At 35.1% G+C, this 17,486-nt stretch overlaps 1 protein-coding gene across 2 annotated transcripts in view; it reads left to right on the forward strand.

Moving 5' to 3' along the window:
- The window catches only part of LOC138714911 (myoneurin-like), a 37,568-nt gene extending 26,565 nt beyond the window's left edge, over positions 1-11,003 (forward strand). The window contains exons 11-12 of one of the 2 annotated variants that reach the window (XR_011336113.1): positions 3,020-6,908; positions 10,461-11,003. Coding sequence is in view for 1 of the 2 variants with exons in the window: in XM_069847190.1 (XP_069703291.1) it covers positions 3,020-3,559 (540 nt within the window). In the remaining variant the exon portion in view is untranslated. Of the gene's footprint in view, positions 1-3,019 lie in introns of both variants that reach the window. The other variant, XM_069847190.1, reaches the window with a different exon arrangement.
- Positions 11,004-17,486: the final 6,483 nt, after the last annotated feature.

Below are 17,486 nucleotides of genomic sequence, written 5' to 3' on the forward strand. Positions count from 1 at the left end.
TAGTAATAGTGGTAATAGTAGGCGTAGTAGAAGTGGTAATAGTAGGAGTAGCAGTAGTAATAGTAGGTGTAGTAATAGTGGTAGTAGTAGGTCTAGTTTTTGTGGCAATAGTAGGCCTAGTAGTAGTGGTAATAGTAGGCCTAATATTAGTAGTAGTCCTAGTAGTATTAGTAGTAGTCCTAGTTTTTGTAGTAATAGTAGGCCTAGTAGTAGTGGTAATAGTAGGCCTAGTATTAGTGGTAATAATAGGCCTAGTAGTAGTGGTAATAGTAGGCCTAGTTTTGGTGGAATTAGTAGGCCTAGTAGTAGTGAGACCTAGTTAGTAGTAGTGGTAAAAATAGACCTAGTAGTAGTGGTAATAATAGGCCTAAGTAGGCCATCAGCTATATTTTCACTAATTTCTTTGCATATAATACAACCAAAAACTAGAAGTACATACTTTACAAAACGGAAATTATGTGATTAATTCATTTATTGTGAAATAAAACAGTTTTAGACAGATATAGTCTGAGGATTTTCTTATGCACTCTGCTATTATAATCCACTGTAATGTGATGGCACCTAACCCTTACATACATTGTTGAAACCAACCTTATAAACCTGATTAATGTGTTTCTGGAAAAACTTTATCCAAGAAATATCCCGACAATCTGTAAACACATTCAATGGAGGGACTGCATTTGGAACATTCTTTCAAATATTAAGATATGCATGCTTTCCTGAGCATCCTACAATAGTAGCTATGTTCGAACAATTATTTGCGGCGCAGTATTTCACCATTTTCTTATTATTTCCCTTCAAGTGTACTTATATTTATTCGTACTCCTCAATAAGCATGAACTGCTCGCACTCCTGGCGAAGCATCAAGTCCCTTTAATGGCGGCCGAACAGCAGTTCAATTTTGTACGTGAAACTAGCGCCGTTGGTGTCTCTAGTTATATATTACAAATGCTTTGTTCATACCATACTTACTTACTTACAAATGGCTTTTAAGGAACCTGCAGGTTCATTGCCACCGTCACATAAGCCCGCCATTGGTCCCTACACTGTGCAAGATTAATCCAGTCTCTATCATTATATCCCATCTCCCTCAAATCCATTTTAATATTATCCTCCCATCTACGTCTCGACCTCCCAAAGGTCTTTTTTCCTCCGGCATCCCAACTAACACACTATATGCATTTTTAGATTCGCCCATACGTGCTACATGCCCTGCCCATTTCAAACGTCTGGATTTAATGTTCCTAATTATGTCAGGTAAAGAATACAATGCGTTCAGTTCTGCGTTATGTAACTTTCTCCATTCTCCTATAACTTTATCCCTCTTAGCCCCAAATATTTTCCTAAGAACCTTATTCTCAAACACCCTTAACCTATGTTCCTCTCTCAAAGTGAGAGTCCAAGTTTCACAACCATACAGAACAACCGATAATATAACTGTGTTATAAATTCTAACTTTCAGATTTTTTGACAACAGACTGGATGACAAAAGCTTCTCAACCGAATAATAACAGGCATTTCCGATATTTATTCTGCGTTTAAATTCCTCCCGAGTATCATTTATATTTGTTACTGTTGCTCCAAGATATTTTAATTTTTCCACCTCTTCGAAGGATAAATCTCCAATTTTTATACTTCCATTTTATAGAGTGTTTCATACCATGAAGAGTGAAATTTTCTTGCACCTTTAGCACTGACTTTATGAACAATAGAGCTTAATGCAGGAGTGGGTCGTCCATTGTCCAAAATACTTCTCTTTTCAATGTAATTACGACGCGAAAACGGACAACGTAACAGTTCACTTATTATATCAGTCATAATATAATATTATTGTTATCACTTACATGAACTATAAATCACCAAATATATAGAACATTAATATACAGTACGTACTTGCAAAAATCATATTTTATAAAATACACTGTTTAAAAAAAAACATCTTTTAAAACACACTGTTTAAAAACTGTTATTGTACTCGTAACAGGCTACGTTCCAATTTGTGAGACTTTCAAACAGAAATTTCGCAAATCGTAGGTGTTCGATAATGCTCGTGGGTTCTCGTTAGGGCAGGCAGAATTCAAGCGTGCTGGCTTAAGCATTGAATGCATGCGCTAAGAAAGCATTTAGAATAGCGATTTCTTTTAATGCTTACTCCAGGGCCAGATTTGAAGTTACGTGGAAGGTCGGCTAACTTCGCTACTGCCTATCTTCAGACGCGTTGTGATCTGCCCACTGTATTCTTGTCGGATAAATCGAACTGCTAGTAGTAAGCAACGTCCAACTAACCCTCAAAAAATCCCATTCATAGTTAACTGAAGAATTTCTAAGAAGCTAGACAAGAGTATATAATTATAATTATATAAGGTTTTCCAAATGTGTTGGGGTAATAATAAATACCCACTTTTAGGTTTTTCCAAATGTGTTGGGGTAGGCTTAGCCTAACCTGCCTGCCCTGAGGAGCCGCCTCTGATCTTGACTATACGTTTTTGTATTCAACCTATGATAGTATAATAGTAGACCTACAATAATACTACGTAAATAATGCACAATTCAATCAATTCTTTTTTCGTTATTCTCATTTTCGTTCAGAGATATTTCATGCTTTGCGTATCTTCCATATACACATCAGTGACATTTTTTGCCTTCAAACTCACCAGAAACAAGTTTTTTGTGATTATTCTGTGCTTTCCAATATATATATTCTTGTGTGCCAACATAGAAGCACAGATCTCACACATCAGTGGTAGAGCCGTGTTGTCAATAACTGTCATGGGGAAAAAATACACTATTCTGTCTACACAGAACTCTGTTGGGACCTTGTCCCTTAGAGACATTTTCAGTCTCAAAAAAATCTTGATCTTCATAAATATGTGCCCACAAAGTCTGTCTGTTGAAAAGAAAATGTAATTTTGACTTGAAAAGAGAATGTAATTTTGACTTTTATGACAAGTATCACTCGATTGCATTGAATGTCTTAGAGACAATCAGACATTTCACATATTATCTTTTCTGTTATCAGGATAGTAACAATGGAACTTTTGGTACAAGCAACAATATTCCGGATCGAAATTCCGCCAACCCACAGCATCAGCCACTTGGTGGTGGAGAGCTGGACCTGATGATGCAGCATCATGCCCCAACAGCTGCGTCTGCTAATAATCCTCCTCACCCACAGCCTGGCACAGGCTACCCGAGCTTCCAAGATACTCACCACTCTTCCATAGACTTCCATGCGCACCATCATCACCAGCTGTTGAACAGGCCGGCCTCGAAGACAGACCATCACGGCTTGCACCATCACCAGAACCCTACACATCACCACATGCTTCCACCTAGTGTAACGTCATCGAGATCGCAGCATCATCAAACTTCAGCTGCGGCGGTGGCAGCCATGATGCTGGATCCCAGATTCCACCATCCCAATCCGAGTGGGGCGTACCACCCTGCTCCCCCACCTGTGTCAATGGCAGCAATGGTGGCACAGTCGGGCGCAAATCAAAGTCAGGCAATATCAGGACAGCATCACCAGGGGGAGTATCCCTGTATGCCTCTCTTCTAGTGTGATACATGGAACGGATGGATGTAGTTCAATGATGTGTAACCTGCAGCCCTCCAGTTTTCTCATGCTGCCAAATCACACATGACGTAACACATGGGTACATGAACGTTTGTGATATTGAACAAATTCTGTACATTATATACCTTGAAAGAAAAGTTTCTTTGTTCAATAATTTAGATGATATTATATTGAGGCTTAAAGACTTTATGTTCATGTAAACCTCATACCTATTTCATTGTTTATTGCTTTGAGACTGCAGTAACTATGAAAACATTATCTTAATCATTTATAATGATTGTTTCATTTTAGGTTCCTTCAACATTGCAGCCTGCCATGGCCTATTGAGTCTTATTTTTGTTTTTACTTCGTTTCCTGCTTTTCCGCCATAGATTTTTATGATCGCACAAGATGTTGTCCTTCAGGGTAACTGCATTCTTAATCCAGACATTGATCGCGAAACATAGTGATTCGAAATTTTGCCTGGAACAGCTTTCTTTGTACCATAAACCTACGAAACAGAACCCCTAGTTTTACTGAACTTCTAAAAGAGTAATGCAAAATATTTTTATCAGCCGAGTTTAAATTCACAGACTTTGTATACAGTGACAAGCATGGTAACCACTAGACCATCAAGGGATATTATGCAGATGCTCTTGTGCTTCTTTCATTACTTCCAATACTTATTGCTAGCAGTATCAAGTATCTTTAATAGAGTGGTAATCATAAGAAAAATATTTTTGATGATCCAGCTTCGAACTTAAAATAGTTTTGTACCTTTAAACAACAGAATATGAATATCATCATATCATTATCGGTAAGGTATAGTAATTAATTTGGAAGATGTTTCCGATTTTATCTCGTTTTAAGAAAATATTTAATTAAACAATGGAAGAAAAACTAATTTCAAATTTTTAGGTGGACCTGGACCAATAAAATCCACGTCCTAAATTACCACTTCATTAATGATGTGAAATTACACTCGAGTTCTTTTTTTGTTACTTTAACTTTATAATTTTTTTTTTAATTATCCCCATAGTGTTATAATTCTCCTTCATCCCCTCTCTGTTTTGCCACTTCCCTCATCTTTCTAGTTTCTCTTTTTCCACTTATCTGCTATTGCTCATCCTCCTATTCTCGACGTCTTTCTCCTCCCGTTCCACTTCATACTTCTTCCTCTTGCTGCTCTCCTTTTTCCGATCCTCTGATTTCTTAATCCTGTCGCCTACCTTTTACTCTCCAACTACATTATGTCTTGTCTCTTACCTCTTACACCTTCAACTATGTCCTACTTCTAGCTTCTTCAACCAAGTCCAACATCTTGCTCCTTCATCTGATTTTCTGCTGCTCCCTCCTACCTCTTGCACCATCTTTCTTGAATATCTTGTTCTTTCTTTCTCCTGTTTCTTGATATTACAAATGAATTAGTAGTTGCATAAACAACATCAGTCCAAAAAAGTAAATTTTACAGGAGAGACATAAAACAATTTTTATCCTAAACTGTGGCTGCATGAGTATCTGCAATTGGTGCAATATTAAGCTTCCATATTGAGCTACTTTAAGCATAAAATTCAGGATGATACTTTTTATTGCTATTTTTCTGTAATAAATTTTTTAATTTTGTGGACTCATGTTGTTATTGCAAGATAAGATTTTAAAGCAAAAATACATTTAAATGCATATTACACTGGTCAACAATGAAAATGTTTCTTGCTCAAAAATAGCTAATTCTTATGTATTTCCACCTGCTGAATTAAAAAATCACCATAAAAATGACATATTAGCTCTTGTTTTGTAGATAAAGTGACATTTCATTTTTTAGAGTCAACATTTTCAGTTTGGGGGAAATTTGGGGGAAATTTTGTTTTGGGAGTTGGCACACCTGTCAAATAACAAAACACATATGTTCTTCAGCTGTTTGTAAGTTACAAACATAGATATTATTGCTGTCACTGTGAATTTCATATTGTTTCTGCTGTAATTATTGCAGAATTTCTGGTTTGGAAGTGTTTTTAAAGCGTAAAATTAGTAAAAATGCCACGAAAATTGTGTGTTTGAAGTAGAAAATGAAGACAGTGTGGAACAAGAAGAAGAACCCAACAAACCTTCCACATCCCAGGACCCTGATTTTGAGGAAAAAAAGATGATAAACAGCACAGACTGAGTCAAGCGGAATTGAATGGTCTCATTAGAGACCTTGACCTGTCAAAGGAGAAGGCAGAAATTCTAGGGTCTAGACTACAGCAATGGAATCTTCTCGAACGTAATGTCAGAGTCTCACAGTACAGACGTCACAGGGATCTGCTTCCCTTTTTTTTTTAGAAGATAAACAATCTTGTTTGCTGCGACATTAATGGCTTGATGAAATGTTTGAATTTGAACCATGATCCAATTGAATGGAGGCTATTCATAGACTCCTCCAAGCTTAGCACGAAAGCTGTATTACTTCACAATGGCACCCGTCTTCCTTCTATTCCTGTTGGTCATGGAGTTCACATGAAGGAGATTTATGTAAATATGACAGCCCTCTTCGACTCAATCGAATATCATGAACACAAGTGGAAAATCTGTGGTGATCTAAAAGTCATTGCTGTACTCTTAGGAATGCAACTGGGGTACACAAAATATTGCTGCTTTTTATGTATGTGGGACAGCAGGGATAGAAAATCACATTATATTCAGGCAGACTGGCCTGCACGAAATCATAACCCTAGCGAGAAAAATGTTGTTGCCGAGCCTCTCGTGGAACCAAAAGATGTTCTTCTTTCACCCCTGCATATTAAGCTGGGTTTGATAAAATATTTTGTCATAGGTATGAACCAAGAAGGACAGGCCTTTAAGTACGTAAGAGAGAAATTTCCGAAATTAAGTGATGCCAAAGTCAAGGAAGGTATTTTTGTCGGGCAACAAATTCGAGAACTTGTAAAGGATCCTGCATTTCACCAAGTTTTGGCGGGGAAAGGAAAGGAAGTTTGGGAAGCCTTCAAGGGAGTTATTCATGGATTTTTAGGCAACAAAAGATATGATAACTATACTCAGTTGATGACAGTGCTCCTGCAAAAATACCATCAACTCGGATGCAAAATGTCCCTTAAAATCCATTTTCTTCACTCCCACCTAGACTTTTTCCCTCCTAGTTGTGGAGCTTTCAGTGATGAACACGGAGGAAGGTTCCATCACATTATTTCTGTTATGGAACAAAGATATTAGGACCACTGGAATGAAACAATGCTTGCGGATTACTGCTGTCTTTGCATAGGGATGCTCCGGAACGCACTTACAAGAGGCAAGCTAAAAGACGACGATCCCATGAAGCCACACATGATTCTCTTCAGACCCAACTATCTGCCAGGTATTCTTCCATAAATTTAGAACTCTTAGAATGTAACTGCCATTTAAAAAAAATTAAATGCACTTTCAATGTTGTTGCATATGTAATTAAAAGGTATCGTTTTCTCTTAATCCTTTAAACTGAAATACTTCCACCTATTGTGTATCACAGAAACTAGAGCTAAGAAAAATTTTTCATTGTCATATTCGTTTTTCTCAACCCAAAATTAGTATGAATTGACTCGTGAAGTGCAAGAAACATTCAAACAAATTTTTTTTGTTGGCCAGTGTTATCAATAGCGTGACCGGATGTCCGGATTTAACTTTTTATTAGCTTTGTCCAGGTATACAGATTGGACTCTGTCCGGAAGCCCTTTTCTCCATATTTCAAAGAAATTGCACTTTAATATGAAATTAATTGGTTGATAATGTTATATTTATAACACAAAGCTTTTTTTTTTTTTTTTTTTTTTAAGAAATAACGTGATGTGAAAATCGCTTGCTTCAAAGTGTAGTTGCAAAAAATGAATTCGTCTTGTCTGCAGTATTGCCTACTGTGCTGGAATTACATTCTGCATAGCCATAATTAGAGCGGAATCTTACTCTTAGTTAATATTTCTTCCTTATAGTTTACAGTAATGCTAAACTAGCATTGCTAGTTATTAAAATGAATGTTAACTAACATTAATTCAGTTCCGCCATTCCAAGTGTGCTCCCTTGGCGTTATTCTCACCTTGTTCACGGTTTATGTTTTTCTTGTTTCTACTGTGTTCTGTATTATTTTAGTGAATTTACAGCATTTTTCTAGTTCAGCATAAAAATGCCAAGAAGAACGAGTGGTTTGAAGAGATGGAATTTCTATTAAAAAAATCGTATTGCTGAAAGCATGTGTCTTGTATATTTTGCAAATGTGACATTGATTGTTCAAACAGAGGTAGCTTCTGCCATTTCCCATCTGTTACATAAACAACATGGGTCCAGGACTGATGTTTATGCAAAGAACAAGAAAATTAATGTGCAAGCTTACTCATTTGACATAAGTCTGTGCTTCAGTGGCTGACCATGATAATGTCTTTGAAAAGTATTTGAGTGCAAGAGGTCAAATGACTTTATTGTCAAGCGCCTGGCATTAGAAAACAACAACTCATTTGACATAGAAGGACTAATGTTATTTATACGAGTACATCATACATACGAATACTGTACAGCACTTAACTCAATTTAGATAAAAATTGGACTTGTGTTGTTTATATAACTTCGATTCAAATACCTCTTGCTTCTTCAACTCGTCTCTGATATTTTTCTCTTTCTGTTTTCTTGCTCCTCACTCTGACCTCTTGCTTCTCCTGCTCCTTTTTGTACCTCCAACTTCCTATTTCTTAAAAGACCTCCATCTGCTACCTTTTATTTTTCCTCTTATACCCTTTTATCTCGTTTTTTGTTTTTTTATTTAACTGACTCGAGAATAAGTATTAAATTCCTGTATTGTATCAGACCAGTATTAAGTATCGCATATTGATAAGTTCTGCTATAATCTTACCTTGAATTACAAATATTCTCATTATTTTTATATGATGCGAAGTGGAGACTGTTGTTCTTAGGCCTGCAGAAGAATATGAACATAGAAATGTGCTCCTATTAAAGAAAATGTTGTGTGTCACTGATGTCGAACTGTGACGTTCCAACTGGCGATGTTACTTCAAGTGCATGTCTATTACAGATAGTTAACAGTGACAATAAAATGTACAATAAATGTCACGCACACAAGTAGATGTGGTTAGTGAGGTGACAAAGTATTTATCCGTGTTTCGCCATATTTAATTTGTCACATTTGTTTTTAATATTAATATTTTAAGTATGTTGTTTAATAAACATTTTTCTCCGGAATTTTATTCTTGAAATTAGAATTTATATAGTAATATTGGTTATTAATTATTATAAAGGAGTAGTAAAAAACTGTATCACTTCATGCCCATAACTAAACTAATTTCATTTACTTCTGTAGCAAGTGGTCACACTTTTCGACATTTATGCTGGCATACAGGTACCTATATTATGATTTTAATCACTTGATTTTTATTATATAAATCACTGATTTAAATCAAATTATTTTTATTATAAAAATCAGTGAATTATTATTTTAAATTATTGTTATTATTAATTTTTTAAGTAATAATTTACAGATACATCTTATATGTTAACAATGGGTAAACAATTGAAATCACTTTGCTTTCTTATAGTTATCTAATGCTTGTAGTCTATTGTTATTTAAATTCAAACTGTTGTTTTTTTCTTTTCAGTTTGTTTTATGTAATTTTTGAGTTTAACATCTAGTAGTAACTTGCTATGCTAAGAGAAAAGTCACTTTATTGATTGTACTGAGTTGTTCTACTTGTAAAAGTGCAGCTAGAACGTTGCTGTTAACTTAAAATGAGCAGTCCTGGCCGACAACTTGATTCAGTTTGGAGAGAATTAAATTTTTAAAAATTTTTCCCACTTCAAGTGGGATGAAAGCTAAATGCAAATCATATAGCCTACTAGTTTAGAAATGCAGGGGTTAGTTGCTACAATGAAGTTACACATTAAAAAATATAACACCATAAAAGATAAATAAAGAAAAAAATTAGGATAGACCTATTCAATATCAAAATTTAGAGACAGGTTCAGTAATTGCACCTTCAGTATCAAAAGAAAAGAGATCATTATTTACGGATCACCTATCCACTGAGACACACCTCTAAAAATTAAGCGAAATCAGCTTAGCCCCTTTTTCGTCAGCCCCTTTTTCGTCTGAACAAGTGAAAAATAGAAAGAGGACTTCGATAAACAAGCTGCAAAATTCTGTTAAGCAACTGGTTCAAAAATATGTTGTAATATAACATATCCCAATTTAAATTATTGTTAAAATACAGCATGTAGATTGATTCTTCATTATTCATCCTAGATACTTCATAAACACTGAAGCATACACCAATCTGATGATAATTTCAAATGATTTATATAAGCAAAAATTTAATTTAAAAAATCCGATTTAAATCAAATAAATCTGATTTAAGTAAAAATAATCATTGTTTTTTATTTTTTTAATATAAATCATTATTTTTTACACCCTGATGAGTACAGTACAGTTTTACTTCTTTCATTATTGTTTCTGATGCGTAATGGAAGCATTTTAATATATTAAAATTTCGTACAAACGATAATCATACAAGAAATACAGCATTAGATGCCTAGCCTGTTATTAGGTACATGAAGTTTCGTGATGTGGATTTTATAACAAAATGCCCTTTTATAATGCGATAAATAGGCCTTTCTCTGATTACAGATACATCATTTTATAATTTTATTTGGAAAAAAAAATTGGGTAAGAAATTATATGGTCACAAAACGCGATAATGACGCTAATAGAATTCAATAATTATGTTTATAGAAATGAATAAGTCCACGCAATCAATGTAGCTAAAAATGTCAATGATACAATTTTCGTATAATGAAGTGTAACGTTTAAACTTCTATTGTGCAATGTATCATCTTGATGTATCAAAAAGTGATGAGTTTCATTTTGTGCTTACAGTGAGTGACCTGTGTTCAGCTTATGGCTAAAAATACTTGTGACCCGAAAGCTTACTGGTATTTTGAATTGAGAATTTTTCTTGCAACATAATCTGATAAGAACTGCAGTTACGAAATACAGTACATGCTTACACTGCAAATATAAGAATTTCATCGTCATTAAATTGCTGATATTGTTACTACTATTTCCATTATCCATAATCACAGTTGTGATGGTGATCACAACCACTACAAAAATCACAATACTGTCGTAACAATAATCATCACGCACATAATCTTCTTTCAAGTGTGGATTTGTGGGTTTATAAATCAACATTAGAAAATTGCATATAATTGAATTATCTGAATAGTGTCAGTACTACAAAGCAAGACACGCAATTCCTGTGGGAGGGAGGAAAATATTTACTTCCTTCACCGAGAATCGAAGCTCATTTGACATGACTTTATAGATTGTAATTCAGTTGAGCTTTTGTCAAAGGTTTCATTGTAATGGGTGGGGCAGATTTGACTCTATAGTAATCAGAAGTATGGGGAAATAAAATAGGGAGTGAACACTGCCTTACTCAGTACTGTAATAGGAACTGTAGTTGATGTAATAACTTTTCAGTTTAAGATAATTTCAATTCTGTCTGCCCACACCTGATATTTTTATTTCTGAATTTTTTTGTGGAAGTAAATAGGCTATAATGAGGTTGATAATCCCAAAAGTGAGCATGATGCATTATTATATGCTAATGTAATGATTTCCGCCTACAGTGAAAGTTAGTTACTTATAGGTATTGCATTATGAAAAATTATTTCCATGCATACTTCCGAATCCAGTTTTCCGAAAGCACTGTTCCTAATCATTTTCCGAATCCATTTTTCCCGAAGCTATTTTCCCGAAACTCATTAACTGGAAAGGCAATTTTTATGGATACAAAAATAATTTTATTTATTTTACAATATGATGTTCCAGAGGATTTAAAATTGAACACTTTGTCCAAGGTTGCGCACGATTTTCTTGTTTATAAGTTTCATACTTTAGAAAACTCTCCAGCTATTTATACGTTCTTCCGCATTTCTTTCACTGTACGCCCATTTTGAACTCCCTTCTCATAGATTCACTGTCATCTTGCTCTTTTTGTAGTTGTGCCAAAGCAGAGTAAAAATTAAGATGGTGGTTTCCTACAATCCTTTGTACTTTTTATTTAGATATTCATTTATTTATTTTATTTTTTTTTAACTGATGGCAGGTATTTGACTGCTCGTTATTAACCCACATGAAGTCAGTTGTATAGACTAATTTACCGATGGAGTCATTGTTCAGGGTGATCTATGTTATACCCGCGATGACATGAAATGATAGAGATTTGTTGGGATGCCACAGGGGAACTGGAGCTCCCGAAGAAAACCTGGACCACGTATTTAACCAACATAAGCTATAAATCTGGGGTACACTGTGGATTGAACCTGAGTCCACAGGATTATATGTCCAGCGCTCTAGCCACTAGACCACTGCGGCAGTGTCTAAAATGTGATAGATATCAAAATAATTAAGGATAATTAACAGTTCATCACAATTTTTTCTTAATTTTTCGAAGATATTCAGAACATCTTCCACAGATACTCGTTACAAAGGCAAGGGCAAGTAGCATATGACGTTCCACTTTGAACTACCTGTTTTGTGGGTTGTACTGTTCATGTAATTCCCCTGTATACGGTTTGGCCCAAATGAAAGTGCGTGACACTAATGCATTGGGTAGGACTGTTTAATTTTCTTTTTGGAGTATCACATCATTGCATTTGGCAGTGTTATCTGAAGTAATAACTTAAGAGCTTTACCTAAAATATTTCAGAGAACTTTGGTGTAAGAAATTTCTTCTTTTTTTAGTCGGTACTGGCACCTTCGCCAGCATGGGCTACTAGTCTTTTTGTCAATTCCATTATAGTAATTGATGATAATTATAATAATAATCTTCATCCTGTGTGTGACAGTTGAAAGAGGGCCAAGGTCTACCAGCTGATTGTTGGCCTCACTTCCACGTGCCTCAACAGAGGCGGTCAATAATCCAACCAATACAGGGGTAGCATGTGGTTAGCATGGTCATCTCCCCCCCCCTCCCAGCCGTTATAGCTAGCTCGTAGTATCAGATTTTGATACCAATTGTATCTCCTCAAATTCATAACAATGCTAGTCCCATACACTGGCCGAAATTTCATGTGAGAATTTCTTTCCCCACGAAGATTCGAACTAGTACTCATTCCTTGACACTAGTCCAAGGCAGATTGTCTTGAACACAACATTACGACGGCGTTGGACAATTACAATAAATAGCTCTGTAAAAATCATGAGACCAACTTTAAATATTCTGTTGAACCATATGACACTTCTCATAAAAATCACAAGTTCTCTTTGGTTGTGAACATTATTACATCGTTCAGATTTGGTTTCTTCTGGAATTAATTGTATAGAAGAAATCAATTACTTTAAGGAGTCCTGCTGTGTATGTTGGGGATATTGTAGACATCTTTCAGTGAAGTAGAATTTGCAGGTTGATCACACCATCTCTCTTCTTATTGCTTTTCTAAATTTACTCCTTCAGGTAAGAAGTTTTGTCGCTCCCAAGATAAACTTTTGAAGCTCATTTTGGACTTGTGCTATTTGCTTTAAATTTTGTCTTTTTTTTTTTTTTTTTCTATCTTTGCCTCATTTTTATGCAGGAGACACATGGTCAGGAAACTTAACATGATGGGAAAGAAAAGTCTGACATTGACAAACTCTTAAGTTGGCGTAAAGCACAGCAATCGTAAGTAGCTCCATTATACACCGTGTGTTTTACTTTTTTGATCAGGTTGCATTACTGCTGGTACATTACATTAAATACATCGTAATGCCAGCTTAACAAACATTGCATAACAACACCAAAACAAACTCTAAGATAAATGAAAATGAGGAAATCATTTACGAGGGAAAATATTCTTTTGGAAAAATGAATCGGAAGAGAAAATAATTTTGAAAAATGGTCGAGAACCTTGAAAAATGCTCTTATTCTGTTGAAACTTTTGTTACTGTATTTTTAGTTTGATGTTATACAAGCGTCATAAATGTAATTAAATATTCCTGTATGTATTATAACTACTGTATATGTTATGATATATGATTAGCACATTTCATTAGGCCTTGAGAAGGATCATAATATTATAGCAGTATTGTAATGTAGAAGGTGTAAAATAAATTAAAAAGTTACTCGTTCATTTATTTTTTTAACTGATCATATGCAGTATACTTTTAATATTATATTGATCCCAGTAACATCTGAATTATTTTAGTTTCAATTATAAACCAAAAATTTTGTAAAAAATGTTTAATATAAATGAATAGTATACAAAATAATTATCTTTGCTGTTATTTTCTCATTCAATAATATAATCGTGTAGTAGTGAGAAACGTTATTTGGTAAGGCTTGGTGAAGTTTGAATGGCCTTCTGATTAAAGGCAGAAGAAAATCATGGTTTCTCAGGTCTGTTGACATGCAGTTGGGTAACTGATAGTATACTATATCTCATGCATTTTCTGATACATGATTACAAATTATGGAATAATTAATTTTATTCTTTATGATGTGTTAAATAATTAGGTATGTTAACATTTTGTTTAGATTAGTGCTAAAATAATGCACTATAAAACTGTTTCATATATTAGCATATTCAGTGTATTTATGCAAATGGAATTGTTCTAAAAAATGAATAAATAAACCGTTCATCTGAATGGCACGTACTTTCTTATTAGACATTTTAAGTACGGTAGTAAGTAATAAAACTATTTTATGAGAAGTTGTCAAATGAATTGTCCATTGTTATACCTTCTCCTCTTGTTCTTAGTGCAAGGATTATGTCCCAGAATGTATAAGATAATGGATATTAGAACTATGTGAGTTTGGATGTCCACAGGATGTGAAAGGTAATTTCCAACACACTCAAATGTCAATCTTTCCGATGAACGCATTTCTGTCTATTGATTGTGAAGTTGTCACATCTTTTTCAAGGCAATCTTTTACCTGTCTTCTGATATCTCTGGTTTTTTGGTAATGTGTGTCATATATGGATGTCATTGTTATAAATTACATTTTCATGTTGCATTTCATCTAAAGAAAAAGAGCTTCAGAATGTAAAAGGCTTATTTTGAAGTCAGTCGGAGCATGGTGCAGACAATACAACCTCATTCTATTGCCAAGGTTACGAAGGCATGGACTGAATAACTTTATGATATCTTTATTGTTTTAACTTTTGCAATTTACCTGGCTGACTGGTTAACACAGTCAAGATATCATATAGTTATTCAGTGATTATAAGTGTTAAAAGAGTGTATCGAACAATGAATAATAAGAAAGCATGGAGCTCTACCTCCAAACTCCCTTTGCTCCTTCATGGCTCCTAGAGGGAACACCTTATTCTGTGTTTCTCTTTAGGACCTGTTTCATCACAGCAGCCCTGAACTCGTGAAAAACTGAAGGAGGAATACATCTATGGTTATTATCTACAAAATTACCCACATTCTTTAGACAAGCTTCATTTTCAAGTACCTACCCCTGTCTCCGACAGCTGTAGTGTAATGAGAGAAAATATTAGCTTCATTGAATTAAAATCCTAAATCTGAAAGAAGAAAAATTAAAATAGCAAATGGAATATCAGAACATTAAGTTTCATTGTTTTTAATTCAGACAATTCTGTAAATGACAATTCAGAATTCGGTAGCAGAAGTACCAATGATGATGAGAATGCAAATAGGCGTAGGTATTGGAAATGAAAATAAATGGGGAAAACATAGGTAACAAGGTTCGCAGTAGAAAAAGAAATTAGTAGAACTCCAGGCAATTAGAAGAGAAACGTGAACAGAGTAAAGAGATGCAGAGTTAGAGCTTTATTAATACAAGTAGCAGATAAGTCCCAGGACAGAATTCATTAATACAGATTGCAAATATAAACGTAACTGCTTTCAAACTGTACTTCCTAAGCAAGTGAAAACATTTTCAAAACCTTCCATGTCCTTGCTGATCATATAAAACAAAATATACAGAGTATCCCAAATTGATGTATACACTCTTTGAAATACTATTCCACAGCAAATAAATGAGATAGAAATACGATTTTTGCGGTTTATGATTCAGAAGGCAGTGGAAAGCATGGAAACATGTTCATCTGTTTATAAACAAACATGGCTGTGCAATTATCGTTCGATGAACGTAAGTGGATACTGAAATGTTATTGGAAAGTGGAGAATGCTATCATAGGAATCCGAGACAAGTTTGAAGTCGACGGAATGGTGCAAGATGTGTTGAAAGGGTGGTGCGGAAGAAAGAGAAGTTCCACCAATAACGAGAATGTTGATGCAGTCATGCTGGCTTTTGCACAATCCCCAAAGAAGTCAATGAGGCAATGTTCTCGTGAGAAACCACGATTCCACGGTCTTAATGACCTCTTTGAGAATGAAAATGGGTTTTACTTTCAACAAACGGAGCTCCAGCTCACTTTCATGTCAATGTGAGGAATTTTCTCGATAGCACACGCAATCAGAGATGGATAGGACAAAGAGTAAGTGCTGTGGAGTTCCCGCCTTAATCTCCGGATTTAACCCCTCCAGACTTCTACCTATGGGAAGCTCTAAAGTGTATACCACAAAACCACAAACACTGGAGGAACTAAGAGTTCAGATTGCCTGTAATGATATTCCATTAGCAACAATCCAGTTGGTATGTTGTTCTGTTGTACATCGTTGTTGGGAGTGTACCTACTGTGGTGGAAGGGGGCCATTTTGAACATGTACGGGCTTAAGAAATATAAAACCGCAAAAATCGTATTTCTGTCTCATCTGGTTGCTGAGAAATAGTGTTTCAAAATGTGTATACATAAATTTGGGACACTCTGTATACATTATTAGTACAAAGTGCACCAATTAAACAAAGTCGAATTAGAGATTCTTCTTCTTACAGATAAGCTATCAAAATAAGTATTCGAGAACTTTTTCCTTCAAACATATCAAATTAGTTATTCAATGCTCTGTAAGTGTTGTAGCCTAGTGAATCAGGTGTTGCAGCTGTAATAGATGATAGTGGCCTTCATTTGCTTAAACTTTTTAATGATGATACAACGAATGTAAAGACAAGAAATAATAAATTTCTTATTTCAGGTCAAAGCTACTTCCCAAACGATGGAGATTTTGAATTTCTTGAATCAGAGGCCAAAAAGCATGACCTGAAGACTGTGTGCACATCGTTAAAATAGCAAAACATAAACAACTGTTTGAATGTTAAAAAAATGTTATGTTTTATTTAACGACACTCGCAACTGCCAAGGTTATATCAGCATCGCTGGTGTGCTGGAATTTTGTCCCATAGGAGTTCTTTTACATGCCAGTAAATCTACTGACATGAGCCTGTCGCATTTAAGCACACTTAAATTCCATCGACCTGGCCTGGGATGGAACCCACAACCTCGGGCATAGAAGGCCAGCTCTATACCAACTGTGCCAACCAGGCTGACAACAACAACAACTGTTTGAGGTGATCAGGATGATACATGAACAGTTTTTCTTTTCAAACCCTCTAGATGTCTAGAAAAGGCTAACTCAAACAGGAAGGTCACTACTGAGGGACATCCGGTAAATTGAATGAAAATAAAATCCAATTGTTAAAATACCGTACTGCAAAGATCAACTTTATAAGATAGGTATTCTTTAAACTTACATTGCAGAAGGAAATTGAGTTTCATATGACCAACACCACAAAAGCAAGAAAGGAAAACTTGCAAAACTTTCTTCGGTAGTACCTGAAGAGCCACTATACACTGCTTTTAGGCCTGTGAAATGCAGAAAAAAAAAGGACATAGACTTGCTGTACATACCATCTATGTATCATCCTTACTATTGTTCTCTCCCAAGCCTCATCAGAAATACACAGAACTCGGGCTACCAGTACTTCTACAGAAAGGCAACAGAGAAGTGTACGTGATCACAGTGATGATTGATGATACCAATCACTAATTACAA

Source organism: Periplaneta americana, chromosome 15 (assembly GCF_040183065.1).
Source record: "Periplaneta americana isolate PAMFEO1 chromosome 15, P.americana_PAMFEO1_priV1, whole genome shotgun sequence".
NCBI classification, from domain to species: domain Eukaryota; kingdom Metazoa; phylum Arthropoda; class Insecta; order Blattodea; family Blattidae; genus Periplaneta; species Periplaneta americana.